Source organism: Mya arenaria, chromosome 4, assembly GCF_026914265.1.
Source record: "Mya arenaria isolate MELC-2E11 chromosome 4, ASM2691426v1".
NCBI lineage: Eukaryota > Metazoa > Mollusca > Bivalvia > Myida > Myidae > Mya > Mya arenaria.
Window position 1 is genome coordinate 29,035,108 of NC_069125.1, and position 20,769 is coordinate 29,055,876.

Here is a 20,769-nt window from a genome sequence, read left to right on the forward strand (position 1 = left end):
GCTTCTACCACGCTCAGAACTTGGTACCTAATCGTGGTCAATCGTGGTATCATTTTGGCAAATCGAGGGTCTTCATGAACGTGGTAGCATCTTAGTAGGATCGCGAGGTTCGTGAAGCTCCACGAACCCTAAAATGAATCAGATAAAGGACGTTGTAAGAGCATAGTATGCTCGGCATAAGCGTAGAAGCATCGTGGAAGCATCACGGCAAGATCCTTACTATCGTAATAACATAGTAGTGCAATCGGCGAATAGTTGAACTACATTTATACACACTGGCGTCGTGCCTTCCAATCTTAACCCACTGGCCAGACTATCGTTAAGTCCAAACTGAAACCTTCTCTCTGCAGCTAGACATGGTCGGACCCAGTATCTTCTTTCTCGCATTCTTAATCTCCTCCGAATAATATTTTCCATCTGATATTCGACAAGCATCAGCTCTTGCTGAATGATAGAAAGTTGTACCAATTCTGTCCTGTTCATTTTTCAACGTTTTTGAGAGAACTGAAAAACTGTTTGGAATCCTTCAATTTATATATACACATCGGATCAAATCGTGCAATGATCGTGAAGAGAACGTAGTGTGGTCGGCAAGAGCGCGGCGACATCATGGAGCAGTCTTTTTAAGTCTGTCTACCAACGTTGCGGTGTTGTGTACATCGTGGCGACAACGTAGTAGAAGCGGCACACGATCGGTGATGGTCACGGTGGAAATGTGGAGTAAGCGCGAAAGCAGCGTATCGGAAACGCGGTGGTCGTAGAAAAATCGTAGTACAAGCATAGATCAGGCGATGCGCGGACGATGCTCATCGATTTTTAAGATTTTGAGGCCATTCTCGCCCCGATCTGATAAATTCTTCAGGTCGGGATGAGCAACATGAGCGTGGTGAGATCGTAGCTCGTGTGTGAACGGGGTATTAATGCTTCACTCTCACAGATAGATAGTTTTGACATAAAAATTACTTAGATTTAGCTTATCTTGGCATCTATGCATTCAGTTCAGTAATGTAAGATGACTCAAAATAGAACAAATCTAAATTGTTTGAAAACTGCTGAAATTTTCTTTTCTCTTAAAGCGTTAGTTAAGCTTTATGCAATAAAACATTAATATAAGAACCTAAATATAAAAATACTTTTACACTCTGATTTTGTCAGCATTCTTTTATTACTATTTTTTACACATCTACACCAAAACGGCCCATTCCAAGACAAAAAATAAAAATGAAGTAAAAACGGTAAATCTGTGTGAGTGCAGCTTAAAGGCGTCCGTGTGGGGAAAATGCAATCTGCGGGCGCCTTGTCATTGTAGTTTTCATTGTAAAATTGGACAAACCCTAGTCACATGTCCACCGATTCGGCAACGGACCTTTAAGGCGTCCGTACGAGCGTATTTGCAAACTCCCACGACGGTCGCTAGGGTATCGTGGCCATCCTGTGTACACATTCTTTCTTTGTCATATGGCGCATCGGGAGCTTTTAGCGAGGAAATACATATTACCAATGTGTCCTGTAATATTTTACGGACATTGAAGCCGTACACACGTCGTATACAGCATCGCCCGGGTCCCCGCAGCATTACGACCTCCAATGTCATCGTACGAGTATCTATCGATGTCCGTGCAAGTCCCTCACGAGACCCGTACGATGTGTTCAAAGCCTTCAAAGACGCCGCACCAGTCGTCAGCAGGATTATCCTGTGGCACCCTTGCGGCTTACCCTCGGACCCCTCCCCCCCCCCCCCCCCCCGATTGGAGTCAATAACAAACAAATTCGTTAAATTGATATCCCCCGCCTGATAAGTCAAAGCAGATGGAATGGAAACCCAAGTGTTGGTGAAACATGAAATACGGCTGGAGAGTGAATATTGTATATAGCGTAGCCTCTAGATTTGACATAGTTACCTATTTTTAACCCACATGTACGTTACCAAGTTTCAAACTAATAGAATATTTCTTCAAGGCAACCATTCTGATTAAGTTTCATGAAAAATGAACAAAAACTAATGCAAAAACATCTCGATTGTTCACAAGGTTTTTGACCCATGTGACCTAAATTTCAAACTAATCAAAGATATCATCGAGGCAAATCTTTTGATTGGAGTGGAATTATTGTCTGTTTATTTCTCAAGGTTTCTCTAAGATTAGACCTAATGACCTAACTTTTAACCCCATGTAACCCACTTTTAAAGTCTACCAAGATCACATTAAGGGGGAACATTTTGACCAAAGTTTTATCCAAGTCTCACCAATCAATACCAATATTTGGTTCCGGATTTGATTTTTCAGAGATTTGACCTAGTGAACTACTTTCTGACTTCATTTGATCCAGTTTTACACAAGTCAGGGATTTCATAAAGAAAAACAGCCTGATTAAGTTTCTTAGATATTGGACCAGATATATTACTCCTATTATGTTTCCAAGATATTTTCCTATAATTTTACCAAGTTACCTAGTCGTTGACCTAATCTGACCCTTTTTTTAAATGCAGTGAAATTATATCAAGGGTAACATGTTGTCCAAGTTTAAACATAATCTGAACAATCTTTACCATGTTTTGGTTGCAGGTCAAAAACAATCTTATATGATTTAGTAACCTAATTTTGATCACATGTGACCCAGTTCTAAATATGTCCAAGATTTTATCAAGGGGAAGCATTCTGATTAAGTTTTCTGATTAATGGTTGACCAAATATAATGCCTCTAGTGTGATCCAGAGTTTTTCTAAGATTTGACCTAGTGACCTAGTTTTAGACCCCAAGTGACCCACTTTTACAAACTGTCGAGATTTAATCAAGATTCTGACCAAATTTGAACATTATCTAACCAATCAATAGCAAGATATGGTAAAAAGTGTGATAAAGGATGGTCACACAACAACAAAACAATATCCCCCTCCCTAAACCTTCAGCTCGGTGGGGCATGAAATGGTACCTGCCAAATAGGTGACTACTGCACATGGATGGCGCAACCCCCTGCTATACCTTTATTTTTTTCAAATTTGTAGAAATCCACCTTCAGTGGAAACATGTGTACATTTGTAACTGCGACTGATGTGGTAACCAAAACAGCTGTTACAGAGGCCACTGTAACTGAAACTTCTGTAACCGAGACTGCTGAAACCGATGTGGCTGTTTTTATACTTGGATGTAGTTTGTGCTTACAATCGACCTCACTTCCAGAATATTCTTTCTAACATGTCAACACAAAAAAACAACACTGTATCAATAATCTACTTTCTTTTAATAAGAAATATGTATTACCATCATGGAAGACAGAAATAGAATGCATTTAAGTCAACAACAAATTGCATAATGTATGGAAGGATATATAGTATATACAGCTTTTATGATCATATAGTCATGTCAGCTTGCTTAATGTTGACTTGCGAGATTGAAAAGACATGTCGCAAAAATTATGTCAACTTATTTGTTTAATAAATGAGCAAGTCAACAGATTTATTGTGATATGTTGTGTTATAACTTGCAAGTTAACTTGGTAAATGTTGACCTTCAAGCTTTAACTAGACACAATATAATAAATTATGTTGACGTATTTAGGTATTAAGTGAACAAGTCAACATAATTATTGCCACATGCCATGTTATAACTAAAGTCAACATTAAACAAGTTAACATGACTAATTGATCACATCACCTGTATAAATGATATACTCTTCCATATATAATGTTATTACACTTACAAATATATGATATAATAATCGCATTTAAAAATATCGCTTTCTTACAAAATGCATATTTTGATAAATTCCACTCATTTCATCGACCAGATATGCAGAACAAAGTATTGGCACTATAAATTATGTATGTTCCAAAATCAATACATTTTCATTGAATAATTACACATAGTTTTAACTTCTAAAAGTAAAACAAAGCCTCAAAACACTATATAGTATATACAGATCATTATTCAGTCATACCATTACATCAGATTCTGCTAAACTTTACCTTGGTATGTTTACATCAAATGTACATGTATTTTCTGTGACACTGAAACAATACCTGAAGTAATTATCAATAATCTTAGGAGCAGGTTAGGAGAGATTAATAACGGTAGTACTACACAGTTGAATATCTCTCCTACAAATGAAATCACTCCTAGGAGTCTTAATGAAATGGCAGCCTTCTGGATTCATCACTGATCCTAGGAGTGAAATTACACCTAGGAGTAGGAGAGATTTTCAACAGAAGTACTACAGTGTTAACAATCTCTCCTAAAAATGAGATTGCTCCTAAGAGTCTTAACGAAATGACATCCTTGAGGATTCATTAATACTCCTAGGAGTGAAACTGCACCTAGGAGTAGGAGAGATTTTCAACAGTAGTACTGCAATGTTCAAAATATCTCCTAGGTAAAAGAAATCACTCCTATGTACAAAATCAATCCTAAAAGTCATTGATAAAATGGCCCAACTTGTGCCTACATCAAAATTTCAATTGCTAAATAATTTCCTGAACTTGTTTAAGACTTTCTGAGAAGATTAACAGCTCAACATACAGAACTACATTATGTACATACTCTTAATGCTTAAAGTCTAAAAATTTCAAATCATTTAAAAATGTACATGCATGAAAAAGGAAGATTTCATCCAGGTCACTTGAATATGGAACAGGACATGAAAGGAATCTTTAACTAAACTATCAAATTTTCAACAGGCTAAATGAACACAATGATTTCAATATTAAAGAAATAAACGGCAACAGCGGACAAGGAACAAAACAGGAGGTCATAAAATAGGATGATTCATATCAATGACATTAAAATTTATATATACATATTGTTACAAATGTATGTTAATACATGTTCAATGTAAAAATGCCCCTTAATTCCCACAATATATACACAGATTTTATTACATACAACACACTACATGTACATCTAAACCTGTATTAAGCATTTTGCTTAGAAATATATACCTAAGCCTTTCATCGATATAGAAATGAACATATAAGCATTTAAGCTTAAAAATAAACCATTAAGCATTTAGCTTAGAAATAAACACTTATGCATTTAGCTTAGCAATAAACACTTCCAAATTTAGATTAAAAATAAATACTAAAGTATTTAGCTTAGAAATAAACATGTATGCAATTAGCTTAGAAATAAACCATAAGCATTTAGCTTAGAAATAAAGATATAAGCATTTCAACAACATCATAAGTAATAAAACATATAAGCATTTAGCTTAGAATATCATTTAAGCATTTAAACACTGAAGCATTTACAACAACATAGAAAAAAACATAATAAGAATTTAGCATTGAAATAAACATCTGATTTAAAACATTTGGCACTAATTGAGTTAATGAATGTCATTATTTCAAAATATATTTCTTACAAATAAATATCTCTAAATCTCTGTAAAAACGCATAAAAAGTAAGTTTGCTTTTCTAAAAAGCACTTTTCAAACCGATATTGGTTTTATGAAAATTTAACAGCATCAAATCATCCATAAAACAAATCAATACACAAATTGTACAACTTTTAAATTATTGAAAAAAAGTATTCAAGAAAAGATGAGTAATATACACAAATTATCTACTTAATACATAACTAAAAGTTTGGAAATATTTTTTTAACTTGGAACATTATTTAGTATTGTCTCACATTTTTCAACTTCATCTTAAAAGCATTATCACAAATTCACTTATTTACAAATGATATACATAGACGGTTTGACATGAGTAGTGACATTCATAACGTAATTTAGTAAAATTAATAATTTAGAACTGATAAAAATCAGGCTTGGCGAGTTTTCATCAATATTGGTAAACAAGTTTAATAAATTTTCTAATGAATGTCCATGAAAGTAATAGTATACCGTTATTTATAGAAAAAATCACTAATTTGATGATTTATAGCGTTACAAACATAAAACATCATTAATATAATAGTTGGGCACATTTATAATAATGATGGCAACATCATTTATGATATAATTTCAAATTGAACCATAAACATCTAAATTTATATAACATTGGACCATTTCTTCAGAGCTTTGTTAAAGTTAACGACATGATTAACGAGATTGTTGTTAACTTTTAAGTGTAAAATATTTGATGATGTGCACAGATATTTAAGTAAAACAAGTACATCTAAAGTATTTGTCTCAAGTCATGTTAGAAATACTGCATATTACAAGTGTATACATTTAACTTCCAGAGCAGTAACGATTTAAAAGTTAACAATAGTGACATTAACGAAGATGCTAACTTTAACAAAGTTCTTACCAATTGGCCCAATATTATTTTGCAAAAACTTTCACAAGCACAGTGATACAAATATAATATTTAATTTTTTCACAAAACATTATTTATCTTATTGGAAGGATTACGTGATTATACATTAAAAGGCCCAATTTCTCGAAACATTTTAAGCCCCTTATAACATGATTAAACTAAGCTAACTAATTTTGTTTTGGTAAAATTCACGTAATGTTTGTATTCTTAAGAGTTTAAGGACTTTACAAGGAAATTAATTATCTTAATGATAATCTCAATTGACTAATTCTAATTTAGTAACGTTAAGTAAGAAATTCGGCTTGACACTTAAGATCTTCCGAGAAATTGAGGGGCCTGTTTATGATATAACTGTCTAAGTGATTTTATTGCATTGATCTATATATGATACATTACATATTTGAAAACTCATGAAATCTTATATGATTGTTTATACATGCAACCCATGCGAAATTGCATGTACATCCTAAATGCATTTTCACAAAGATTGTTAATATATTTGAAAAAATATTCTTTTGAAATTAAACCCAAAAGCAAAAATTTAAAATAAAATAAGGACCTGCTAAGGGCTTTCAGTTTCTTAGGGTCGATTGTTCAGACCCTCATTATAGTTAACAACGATGTTAATGTACTTATTGTTAACTTTTAGTTCACTGCTCTGGAATTTTAATGGAAACACTTGTATCTCTCGCAAAATTTGAGACAACTGTTTCATATGTATTTGTTTATATATAATTATGCTAGCATATGATAAAATATTACAAGTTTTAAAGTTAAAAACTAGGTCGTTAATCATGTTGTAAACTCAAACAAATTTTAGATCTATGGGCCCTTAAGCAAATAAGAATACAGAAGAATTATGCAAAATTATTAAAATAGGCATACGCTTGCAGTTTTCTAGTCTGGCTAACAATGGCGAATTTTGACATCCATTACAAAGGTTAAAGAACTGCATCATATTTAAAGAAAATTATGTTTATTTTCTTTAATTTGACAACCATTACGATCGAATAACAATACGCTATTTAATGTCTTTCAGCAGTATCACAAAGCCTATCATGGCTTGGCTCCAACATTATACGATTAAACGGCGATGTCATAGTATATGACTTGCATAGAAAACAATTTGTATTTACTTGTAGAAAGCTTAATTGTCTAATCAGTATGACATTTAATGTCTAACAAAAGACCGTAACAATTATTGACAATTTTAATTGCTTAGTTTTACTGTCATAGGCAATCTTTGACTCATTCACGTTGCATAGGGTCAGACATCAAAAATATGATTTCGTGTGAAAAATGAAGAAAATGCTTGATTCAGTGATAAAACAGTATCAAAAGATTAGATAATACTTATTGATAATATATATTTAAAAAATATTATATTAAATTCTCTATTTTGTTGAAAAGCATTTTAAAAATAACGTTACTGAAAATTAATTCAATTTAAGCTTGGTTTTACAAAATTCTGTTCAAACAAGTCTCTGCCAGTTGGTGTTTAATGCTTATTTATAAAAATAGGTAAAATAACTCTAAATCAATTTCTATTCATAAATGTGTCCATTTTAGCATGAGCAATACAATAAGTCTTGAGTAAAAATAATCAAAGGATTTTTTTTCCTTTTTCCACTTTTTCTAGCTCGCTGTTTCCATTTTGCTTCAATTTTTATTTTTGTACCATGTTTAAGAGGATTTATTTGCTTTTTGTCTACACATTAACCTTCATATTGGAACGGATTTAAGTAAAATGGGCCTAACCATTCAATATCTACCTGGCATATAAATTACAATGCTATTCACTTATATCGCATGCTTTTTATCGAATGTTGTCCTAGACAACATGGTTGTCCTCGACAACATAATATACAACAGTTAAAGTCACTCACAACCCTTGTTATTGAAATAATACACTCTCCCATAAAGCTGCACTCTCACAGATTGAACGTTTTGACAACATTTTTATTTTTGGTCTTGGAACAAGACAATCTTTGCCAAAAATCCATGGACACCAGACATAAAAGACTGCTGACAGAAACTTAGATCGCAGATTTTTATATTTAAGTTCAAAAATTGATGTTTATGCATTTTTTTTAAACCATAAGTAATGGTTTAAGCCATAAAACATTAATTTTTTATCGGAAATATTAAAATCTACGATCTGATTTTTTGTCAGCAATCTTATATCATTGGTTTGCAGATATTTAAGCAAAAATTTGCTCATTCCAAGACAAAAAATTAAAAAGTTGTAAAAACGGTAAATCTGTGAGAGTGCAGCTTTAAGAGCTTGAGAATAATCTCATTTAATCTGGGTCGTGGGTGCCTAAAGTATTGCTTTAACTTTTGGTGTTCACAATAGCAACCTGTCATGCAATCTGACCCAATACTTTGATGACAATATTGTGCATCTTTCTTCAAACTTCTAAATCAAACACCTGTACGCAGGTGTCGGTTTCTCCTGAACAATGCAATCCCTGAGCTTTAACTGCTTATGTGCATTTTAACTATCTACTCCACAGCTGGTCTAAAATAAGATAATTTTTCGAAATTTGGAACATTAAGTTTGCAGAAAAGATGTCACTCTTTCGATTGCCAAAATGATAACCTTTAAAAACCGCCAGGTCAATGAGGGAATGTCACTAGGTTCATCTTCACTTAACGAGACGCCTACCAATAAATCCATTATGTGGTTAAATGGTGCAATAGCACTCAGTCTGTCTGTCTGAAGGATAGAGTTAACGCGGTTGTAAAAAAACAATCGAAACTCCTCAATGCAAAGTAGGTGATGTTGAAATTCTGCAGCTATTTAAAGTCTTTTATGTCGATCCCACAAACGACTTCTATACTGATACTAGCTGTTATAAACTTGATCAGCATTTTCACACTGAACTGTCATTTGCTCTATAGGCATAAATCTAAGATCCAGCAATGTCGAACGACTTTGCCTCTTTTACAGGTCAGCAGACTGAGGTCTTTTTCGATCGTCTCTTCAGGAATGTTCCGCTGAGCAACTCGGAGGCCGAGAGCCTTTTTGACTGGTCTCTGCAACACAAAAATTGGTTTTTCGTTGAAAATATACTTTCTTTAACAAACTAATATACTTTCTTTAACAAACTCACAGCTTTAAAATGATCAGATACATACTATTCACTCTTGCACGCAGTCAGGTCACAAATTGGCTCAGGGAGAGCAATAGTTGATTAGCACATAAAATGCTGACAGTTTTACCTTCTGCACTCTATGTGAAGGAGAGAATTGAGGATTTGAGATTTTGAAAATAATCTTATGCTAATTGATAGGTTAATCAAGTTTGATGAAAAACAAAATCATTTAAATTTGGGAGATACATGATACATAATATACTTGAAGCATTATTTAAGATTTTAATTTAAGGCTTTGCTTATGTTAATTGGATTTATTAATTGATTTAAATTATTTTCTTTTGAGTGCTAAAAACTGTGACATTAATATCAAATTTTCATTTATAATACAAAGGTCGATTTTCATGTGATTGTTGTTGAAATATAATAAGTCAATATTGTGTCAAAATATCTTGTTTGTATTTGCATAAAAATCAAATTCAATGAAATAAGGAAAATATATTTTTTCTGCATTATAACGGTTCGTTATCTAATTTATGATACTTTTTGACTTCCTTTTAATCACTCATATTTCAAAACTGTTGTCATGGGGATGAAAGGTACCCTATCAGCTTGCTCGGTTTTCTTAATACACTTAAATTAATTGCAGGTATCTTGTTTTTTTCCATGTAATATGGAAGTTTAATTTGTCCTGATCAAATAAATTGGTATTTTATGTCCTGAAATTGAGCCCGTGTTTCGGTATGGTAACAACAGGGTAGATTGCTATATTTGTGACATCGTAGCTGCATGACAACAAATTTGAAAATGAGTCAGCATAATTACGGACAATGTACATAAAACAGGACTGAATAATTTTATGGCGATATTAACATTTTAAACAGTACATTTATGAGTTAGGTCTCAATTCGAGGATTCTTAAGGCTGTGCAGGCAGTGGCCACCATAACCGGATTGGCTTAGGTTAAGGAGGTGAAAACGTAACTGACAATAAGTACTTTAGACTTTTTCTTCTTTTATCTATCCGCTTACTCTAATCTTTCCTATCATTTCATTCTTTTTTTCTTGACCCTATACCACCCGTCACATAAAAGTCAAGCGTGACTGAGATGACGTAACATATAGATGTAGATGTCAATGTTTTGTATTGTTTATTTCTGTTCCATAGCAACACATTAATATTCAAATTTTTAAGTACGATAATACTTTTATTTTATTTTTTTTCCAAGATCTGGCCATAAATCTGACTTTATATGTCACCTTCCAAGTTTTAACATCACTGTTGGCTTAAAATACATGCATGTAAATTCATTAAAGCCATTAAACATGCTTTATGAACTGTATTAAAATTCAATTCAGGGTTACATAATGCATATGCATGGTTTAGGCAATTTGATAGACAAAATACAAAATTGAATATTCACTTTGCAAAACAGATGCGAAATCTTCGTTAATCAATGACATATTTGTTTGAATTGATGCAGAATTTTTTTCTTAAAAAAGGCTGTTTAAAACTTATTTTACATAGAGACTTTAATTATTATTATAGCGAGTTATTGATAATTCTAATTCTCATAAATTTGCGAATAAACTTGAAGATAAAATACCATCAAATAAAGACGGTGTTAAAAATACAAAACGTGAAAAGAAATTAGCGCATAGCAATGCTATTAAATCATAGTTCTTACATGATGTCACAGAGCCAACAAATTCAAGGCTATGACCTAACCTTTTCACGTCACCTGATATACGCAGTTGTATATACAAGTTAACATGATATATGAACAATGGGCCGATTTTGTTAAAATAAACCACGTTGCTAACTTTCAAATCGTTACTGATCTGGAAGTTAACCGGATACAGTTGTAATCTGCTGTATTACAAACAAGATTTGAGACCACTGATTCAGCTGAACTTACAAATATTTAAATATGTTAGCACAAATCAGATATTTTATGTTTAAAAGTTAACAGCAATGTTGTTGCACGTTGTTAACTTTAACAAAGTTCTGATCAATCGGCCCAATGTATCAATTATAAACTATGGACAGTGTGCAAATCTTTTTGCCCTCAAGTCTTTGTGACTTCGAACATGATCTTGGTCAAATTTAAGTTTAAATTTAAGTGCGTTTGTTTGTTTAATTCACACTAAAATAATTATCTTCAATTGCATTCATACTTGGTTAAGCAGAGGGTAACAAAGTTGCGGGCTTCTTCAGTGAATCTGTCGGGTAACTCGGGAACAGGCTTGTTTGACCCTATCGCAAATATGGCCGCCATGGGGTTCATATCGGCCCACGGGGGTTTACGGGTCGCCATCTCGAACACTGTACATCCAACACTCCTGCAATAGAGAAATTCTTGTTCATTGAGTACATAAAAAATAGCACACGCTTCCTGCAAACATTAACTTCTGTGTGAATAAATTGTTGGAATAATTTTAATACAAGAAGGGTGAAGAAATCAGGCATATTTTCCCCTATCCTTCAAAAGGTTCAATCTGATCCCTTGATTTTGCAATGATCAGAACTTTCACAAGACATAACAGGTTGTTCGGTTAGCGCACTCGCTTCTCACATAGGCGACCCAGGTTCCATTCCTGGCTAGGACGCATGTGAATGTGGTATGTGGTCACCAAGCCAGACAAGTGGGTTTTCTCCAGGTAACAAATTATTAAAAATTTCAACTTTCCCCGGTTTTTGAAGTTCTGCCTACTGCCACTGCCCTGCATCAGATTTCGCATTGACAATGTGTTTGCCAATGAGATTGTATTATAATTAAGTCAGTAAGATGACCTTAAGTTAATATCTTAGTGATTAAGAAGGGCTTGTTCGCACACTCACTGCGCTCTTTCTTAATCATTAAGATTTTCCTTCATGTCATCAAACTATAATGTCATGCCTTTCAAGAAATATTCATTTCTAAATCATGCAATATTTTATATATAACATGACCATAATTAATTTTGCTTGCCTATTCTTCAATGTTGTTTGCTGCAAAATACTCTTGAGCATTTGCGACCCAGTTGTTCTATATTTTTATATCGTTATTTTCCGTAATTGTTAAATGAATATAAATGGCTCAATTATTTATTCATTAAAATCTGAGAGCACTTCATTAACCATAACATATACAATATTTTCCCTATTTGTGTTACGGTTTCGAAACGATAAAGTTCCTTGTGACCCTGACAAAAGACTAAAAATCAAAATTTATTATTAAAAATTTCCCCTTCAAGTCTTTCATATCAGTTTAGTTAAACTTAAATATTTTACGATTGTGAAATTAGTTATTTCAACATAATATTAATTATTCTCATTGGCACGATTCGACGCCAGAGTGTGGGCTTGTGATGTTGGGGAAACCCAGCAGTACCCTGAGGAAACCCACTTCACCGGCTTGGTGACTACAAACCAAACTCACATGCACCCAGGCCCGGAATCGAGCCCAGGTGGCCTAGGCGAGAAGCGAGTACGGTACTCGAACCACTGTGCTAAGTTTTTTGTTTTGCTCCTCGAAGGCTGGACTTTTCCATAACATTTCCCTAAGTTTAATTAATTTTTGAAAAAATCGCAACAAATGTAGGATTTTTTTATTGCTCAACACATTTGGCGCCAAAAGTGAAGATTTTATTCATTTTTCAGTTAAATGTTTGACACAAATTAGTAGGGTGAAATGAAGTCAATGTCAAATTATATTACACATGTGAAATTTAAAAAAAATGGTAAGGCTGTATTATACTTTAAATAATCCATATCACATCATATCGATATATAACTTTTTAATCTTCTTTCCAGAGGTAAAAATAAAAAAAAACACTATATAACTGCCTTATTTTCGAAATTGCTTTCATATATTATGTCAATAGTTATAAATACTGTTTTCAGAAAAGTAAAGAAAATAATTTCCTCAAAAAAGATGGCTGTACCGAATTAACCTCTAAAAAGTGCAACCACATAAAAAAAAACTACTCTTACTGGTATATGGCTGTAAAAAGCTTCAACTTTGATAAATTTATATAATCTTTGCTTGCTTAACAAATAAAATCACCGCTTCTTGGAAAATCAAAATTTATAATTGCTCTTGATTGCATGCGCGCAGTTTGCAAAATAAACACAGACATTATAGATAGACGGGTACAATAGCACATATTTCAGAAATATTTGTAATAACAGAAAAAGTGAGTCATGAATGTACAAGTCTGCCATTGTATGTCTTAATGCACCAGTCAATTTAAACCACGGCACCCCCAGGTCCGGGGAATAGCGAGGACTTTGACTTTCGGTCCAGCCAACCCCGGCTAAAATCGCCGTCCTGCGGGGACGAACAGATGGTAAAATCCCCGCCAAATGCCCCCGCACCCCTGAGACACTAGGTAAGGCCCATTCCCCGCTATATTTAAAGCGAAGACAAAACCACCACATTCGTCCGGCACTGCGGGGCCACCTGAAAGGGAAAAACACCGCCCATTTCCCCGGTATACCCCCTAAGGGGGCCATGGTTAAAATTGACTGGTGCATTACTAAGAACAAAACTTCTGCTACTTAAGAATCCATAGTGCAACTTGTTGAGTGGAGAGCTTTGGAACGAACGCTTGTCTGTTCACTCTTGTGCGCAGTGGTCAGAAATCGGCTCAGTGAGATATAACATATAGAAAGCTTATTTTTCTTCCCGTACTTAAGAATCCATAGCGTACCGTAACTAAAAATGTTAGAAGAGAGTTGTATAGCGATCATCGCTGAACTATGATCAATTGTCTTTATCATTCGAAATTTTTTTTGAATTATGGCCAAGGTTGATTGTTTCGCACCACAACGCTGATGACCTCAACAGCACCATCCCACCATCACAATAGTCCCACTTTATAATTTTTCTCCGAAAAACAGATAAACTTAGAATTGTCATCATAGTAAATGGAAAGCTTACTAACTAAATGTTAGACTGGGTATATCACATGAGATTATTATTCATATGTAGTAAAGAAGATGATGTACTTTGTACAAGCTTATGTCAATTTTCTGTTCTGTTCTGTTCTATTCTATATGATCATGAGATAAAAAAAATAATGCTATAGCCGGTGGGGCCATAAAGGGTTGTCTAAAAAAAGATCAAGAATACCTGGCCCCAAGTTTTTGAAACTACTTAAGTCGGTTTTTACACAATTAAGCTAAGCTCTTTATTTATTTATTTTTTATACTGTATGTTAAGTTTTTTTTTTTTTTTTTTTTTTTTCATGATAATAAATTTCATTTATGTAAATGGATATTTTATTTGTTTTTCACGATGGCTATTTCATTTTCAATATTTATATATATTTGCAAGTATCTTTCTAAATAACGAAAGTTTGGTATAAATTGTCGGTATCTTTTCTGTATTTATTTCTTCTGAATTTGAGAAAAACTCATTTTTTTCCATTACTCAAGAATTTCAAAACATTTGTAAAATCATTCTATGAGAAAATATGTTTTTAAAAAGAATAAAAAAAATCAGATTTGAATCAAACAATGCTTTGATGTGGTTAAATTTAATGAATTGAGATTGAGATTTGATTTTAGTGTTTTTTGCGATATTGGGGACCAGGAACTGTTTTGATCAAGATCAAAGTCTATTTTAAACGTAAATTGAGAAAAGTAAATTGAAATAATTTAAAGCTGCACTCTCACAGATTGAATGTTTTGACAACTTTTTTATTTTTTGTCTTGGAACGAGCAAATTTTAATGAAAATTAATGGAAACTAGTTATATAAGACTGCTGACAAAAAACAGATCGCAGATTTTTATATTTAAGTTCAAAAATTGATGTTTTATGCATTTTTCTTACACCGTTAATAACGGTTTAAAACATAAAACTTTAAAAAAAATTTAACGGAAATATGAAATCCACGATCTGATTTTTTGTCAGCAATCATTGGTTTGCAGATATTTACGCAAAAATTTGCTCTTTCCAAGACAAAAAATAAAAAAAGTTGTAAAATGGTATATCTGTGGGAGTGCAGCATTAACTGCCATAATTGCATTATTTTCCTACATATTTCAGTGATTTAAACCTAATAGCCAACATTGAAAATGTATCGCCATTTGTGACGCTTACACAGATTTAAGATAATATAATTAACAGCTTAAATCCCTGATTGAAGCGACCCTCAGGAAGTTTTAAAAAGGTAACAAAAAAACAGTTACAAAAAAAAGGGCAAAGCCATAAGGTTTTAACTAAAATCAGATAAAGCAGCTAATAGAATCAGTTAACTTTCACCCCTTGATAATTTAAAATGAAACATGATCGTGTCATACAGGACAACAGTTTCATTCCCGTCATTTATTACCAATTATATTTTCTTGAATATCGTTTTACGGAAATTCTGAACAGTAATTGCGAATTATGCTGTTTTTTCCTTGAATGAATGCAAAGAGTTGTAATTTCAAAAAGATTGAAGTATTTTTAATGGTTCTTAACTTTCCAGTCTGATTTTATTATCAGATTATATTTTTTCTAAAAGGAAGGAAAATTAATTTGACCCATGTAATTTAAACATATTTTTTTATATCTAAAAATACTTGGAAATTCCAAATCTTTATGATTATCAAATTTTCATTTAACTTATTCTTAAAAGAGTGAACAGTTTATCTAATTAAACGTGGCCAATTTCAGGAAATAATTTTCCAAAAAAAGTCTCTGTGGTTGACTCAATGCCAAAACGCTCGAACGTGCAAAATATTTCAACTTCTACATCCAAGTAGTGCACATGTTGAAGCCTTCTTCTATCCACATCAAAAAATATTACATGCCTACTTTTGACTGCTTTAATTTGAGAGATATATTTTTTTGCTTCTTTTTTCTGTCGGTTTTAGCCGATAGTGTAAAGGTTGAAAATTTACAATGCCATTGCTATATGACATCGGAAATCAACAGTAAAGTTCATAAATTTCCGCCCTTGTTAATTCATCAAAATCCCAATAAAAAAATAACTTTGCAAAATTAAACCAATCTATATCAAACTTCCTCCGTACCAGATGTCCGACTTTTTCCCATGCCCGGTTTCATTGACGACCTCTGGTGCCATCCAATATGGGGTCCCCTTCATCGATTTGAGGATCTGCGACTGTCCCATACTGAGGTTTATACAGAGACGCTTTGCACAGCCAAAGTCGATAAGTTTGATAACTCCGTTGGGCATAAGCATCACGTTACCTCCCTTGATGTCCCTGAAAATTTAAACGTAAATTATGAACGAAAATTTGCAAATTAATGGATATTCTGAAATAAAATAATTGTTATATTGGATTCTGTTGTATTGTTTTTTATCTTAATTTAAATGATTAATATTCAATAAACAAAATTGTGCTCCTTCAGACATAGCGTTATTCAAAATATGATGTCATTTAAAACTGAGCTTATGAAAATTATTTGTTAAGTTAGTGTTTATGCCTATGTTTTTGCCAATGGGATTGTCTAATCTTTGCAAAGCTTAAGCCGACTTAATGGTTAAGAAAAGCAAAAATAAACATAATATGACCTATTGCAACCTTTTCATATAGAATTCAGCTTGTATGTTTAATTTCAGCATATTTGCTGATCGTTTTCATGCATAAATTTCCTATCTCCATTGAACACAAAAATAAATTTCGAAAATCTCCAAAACTATTACCATTTCTAATATACAGGAACTTATTATAAAAATAAGTGAAGTTTTTTTATAAAGACACAATTGTGTAAAAAAAACAACATGAGATAATTTCCAAGAACACGTTTAAGTCACAAGTTAAATTACTATGAAATCATATAAAAATCTGCAAATCACAGTTATATACTGGTCATCTTAGGGAAGCAGGTATTTAATGATTTTTCAACCATTGTGATTTGTGATCGAAAAAACTTCCAAGAGGAAACATTTCACAACAAATGGAAAATAAAAGGCAAACCAATAATAATAAAAATATAATAAAGGCATATTTAATAAGTTAAAACCACACAATACATTATGTATATGTCTCTTGTATTACAAACACCCTCATAAATTAAAGGCCCCGATGGCCGAAACATTATTTTAATTCTGTTATACAGTCAAACCCATTGGCTCAAACTTGCTTGTCTTAAATTTCTCGTTGGCTCGAATAGGATGTAAAGGACCGATTTATTTTTCTGCAGGTAAAAATTCCAGCTAGACTCAAAAAGATTTGAGGCTCAATGAATATTCGCCGGTCCCAGACAGTTTTAGCCAGTAGGGTTTGACTGTAATTATTGTTAATTATTTTAGAGAATTTCATCTTTTTCTTCTTCTTCTTTTAAAGAATACAGCAGGCAATGAATCGCAACACTACAGATTAGTTAAAGTTGTGACACTATTATATTGAGCTCTTTTGTAATTATCTACGTTTAGCTGTTTGTGATACTATTTATTTTGAAGAAGAAAAAGAAAACAAAACTTTGTAAGAGAATTTCATATTCAAAATCACCCATGTCATGCATTTTATGAGGAAAACATGAAAGTTGGTACAGAAGGTCACTCTATATAGTTGGTACAAATGTTCACTATGTATAGTTGGTACAGATGTTCACTATGTATAGTTGGTACAGATGTTCACTATGTATAGTTGGTACAGATGTTCACTATGTATAGTTGGTACAAATGTTCACTATGTATAGTTGGTATAGATGTTCACTATGTATAGTTGGTACACATGTTCACTATGTATAGTTGGTACAGATGTTCACTATGTATAGTTGGTACAGATGTTCACTATGTATAGTTGGTACAGATGTTCACTATGTATAGTTGGTACAGATGTTCACTATGTATAGTTGGTACAGATGTTCACTATGTATAGTTGGTACAAATGTTCACTATGTATAGTTGGTACAGATGTTCACTATGTATAGTTGGTACAGATGTTCACTATGTATAGTTGGTATAGATGTTCACTATGTATAGTTGGTATAGATGTTCACTATATAATATTTGGTATTGATGTTTGCACGGATTGGCAAATAAATAGCCCTCGATAATGAGCATGTTAAACCTTTGGCAACAATTAAGCATATAGTAGCCATCTCTTTGGACATAACACAAAATATCGCAAGATCAGGGATTTCTATAGCGATTTTTTTTCTTGCAAATTCAGAACATTCTCGTACACCAGAACCATGATGAATTGTATACAACATTCTGGTTCAATCACCCTTGATTTTGAGTGCAAACATGGAAATTAGCCAATTAGAGAAATCTGCTGTCTATTTATAGATTTGCTGGGAGTTGGCAAACCCTGCAGATTGCCTATAGCCCATGAAGAAAGAGTCTTACTCGATTAAAAAGTGTTTGAATCAGAGGTTTCGATTTGTCATTGTAAAACCTCTGATAAGTGAGAATGATCAGATCAGCCTCATCTCACGTTAACTTTAATTTTATTGTTCCGAAATATTACTTATACCCAGGCAAATCAATTACAACAAAAAGTGATTTTGTATGATTTGTTTGATGTTAAGACGAGACAATAATTTATCATGTTATATTTATATAGATATCTCTTTTGACCTCAAAAAATTCATGAAATCATGGGATTGTTAAAAACAAATACTAATGAATTACAATTGATATCATGTGGTCAATTTTCATAAAACTTGACATTAAAATTTCCACTTAAGTGTTTGTTATAGCAGGAGTAATACATTTTTAAAAAATATCAATGAAATCACAGTCCTGCGGTTTTTAGGATAAACAGACAATTAAACAATCCTACTCATTTTCATTAAATCGACCATGGACAATATTTGAACCATGCTTTATTTAAGTGGTCTCAATTGCCAAATAACTATCCCTCAAAAGTAACAATCGCCAATTTCCTTTGATTAATAACGAAAACAATGCTTACATAATTTATCTCCATCAAATACAATTATGAACAATACAAGTCCGAGGAAACCAGCTTTCAACAATAGACAGCCACTTAAATGCAGGAGCCCCGTCTATTTTTGGTTAACCGGAAAATGCAATTGTCTTTATAAGGACTATACAGTTTCAATAATATTGCGGTGATCAGATTATTAACTGTCCTTCACACAATGACACAATTCTAAATGAGTGTACGACCTTTCCTGAAAGTGCATTTAGTCAGAGGAATTCGAAACAAATGAAAAATGATCAAGTTTTATTCCTTGCAAATTGTATTCGAAGATGCTATTAACCTTTTGATGGATACGCTTTTTAGCTGGATTTACACCCAAATCGCTATCCTTTGCAATAGTTTGATTTGCGATTTCATTTCTTTTACCCAGGAGCTAAATTATCCATGTGTAGCTATGCATTATAAAATGCTGCCACAGGAAGCATTTGCCAAAAGTCTGATACATGAAGATTTATTAAACATTCGGTCCAAAATGTAACATATAAGTTCTTAAAACAACTGCTCAAATTGCTTTTTTCAATATCCCTTTTAATTTTACAGAAATCATGAATATCTCCTGCTGTTTGATGAGAAAGAAGTATACCTCGAGAAGTAAAAATGAAAAAGTTTTTGCTGCCTTTAAACAAGAGCGTCATGGAACGAACACCAATGCTCGTCGATTTTGTTCTCAGTCAAACAAAGGGCATAAAGCCACAACAATTAAAGTTAAAGTTATAGACTGTACTAAGTTCATTTGAAAAACATTAAAAGATGTAATAACCGAGGAAAATTTGTTTGCATAACAACGCCAAAGCTGCCGCTGCAAATGCTTAACAACGCCACTGCTGGCACTGCGAATGCTGTCAGCGACGACGAAACCAAGGCTATGCCAAATATTTTTTTAACTTTTTTCTTCAAAAAGACAGTTCGAGAGTTATGTTCATGCTAACAATGTTGCTGCTGCCATTGCAAATGCCTTCGACAAGAATGACACGAAGGCTATGACCAAATTTATTGTAACATATTTCTCCAAAAGACAGACCAAGGCTCAAAATTTTGAACAACAATGATGCTGCTATTGCTGCTGCAAATGCTGTCGACAACAACGTCACCAAGGCAATGACAAAACCTGAAACATTTTTCTTCAAAATGACAGACCAGCTAATAAATAAACACTCCCTTCAACCCCCACAGCCCACATACCTATGAATGACATCATTCTGATGCAGATATTCAACACCTTCCAATATCTGTCTCGTGTATTTACGGAATACAGCCTCGTCCAAAGCCCCAAACCTTGCAAGAATACTCGCGATCGAACCGCCCGGTACAAACTGCATAAAGATGCTCACGATGCTGTCCTCTAAGCTTGTGCCCAGGTAACTGGATATGTAAAACATAAAGGGTGGCTATTTTAACCTTAGATCAGCTTTACTAAAATAATGTTTCAAATGTTGATTATGGAATCAATTTAAAGTTATAAACAAGGTAAGTATCGGAAAATTATGATGATTTTTGGGAAAGAAAATATTTAGTT

The 20,769-nt window shown here is 33.1% G+C and overlaps 1 protein-coding gene across 5 annotated transcripts in view; it reads right to left on the minus strand.

Annotated features, from left to right (window-relative positions):
* Positions 1-3,223: 3,223 nt before the first annotated feature.
* Positions 3,224-20,769, minus strand: part of LOC128231131 (uncharacterized) — a 74,125-nt gene continuing 56,579 nt past the window's right edge. For all 5 annotated transcript variants that reach the window (XM_052943559.1, XM_052943561.1, XM_052943558.1 and 2 more), the window contains 4 exons: positions 20,436-20,615; positions 16,362-16,556; positions 11,533-11,697; positions 3,224-9,296 (listed from right to left, as the gene is read on the minus strand). In XM_052943559.1, coding sequence (XP_052799519.1) covers positions 9,212-9,296; positions 11,533-11,697; positions 16,362-16,556; positions 20,436-20,615 — 625 coding nt within the window. In that variant the 3' untranslated portion in view covers positions 3,224-9,211. The remainder of the gene's footprint in view (positions 9,297-11,532; positions 11,698-16,361; positions 16,557-20,435; positions 20,616-20,769) is intronic.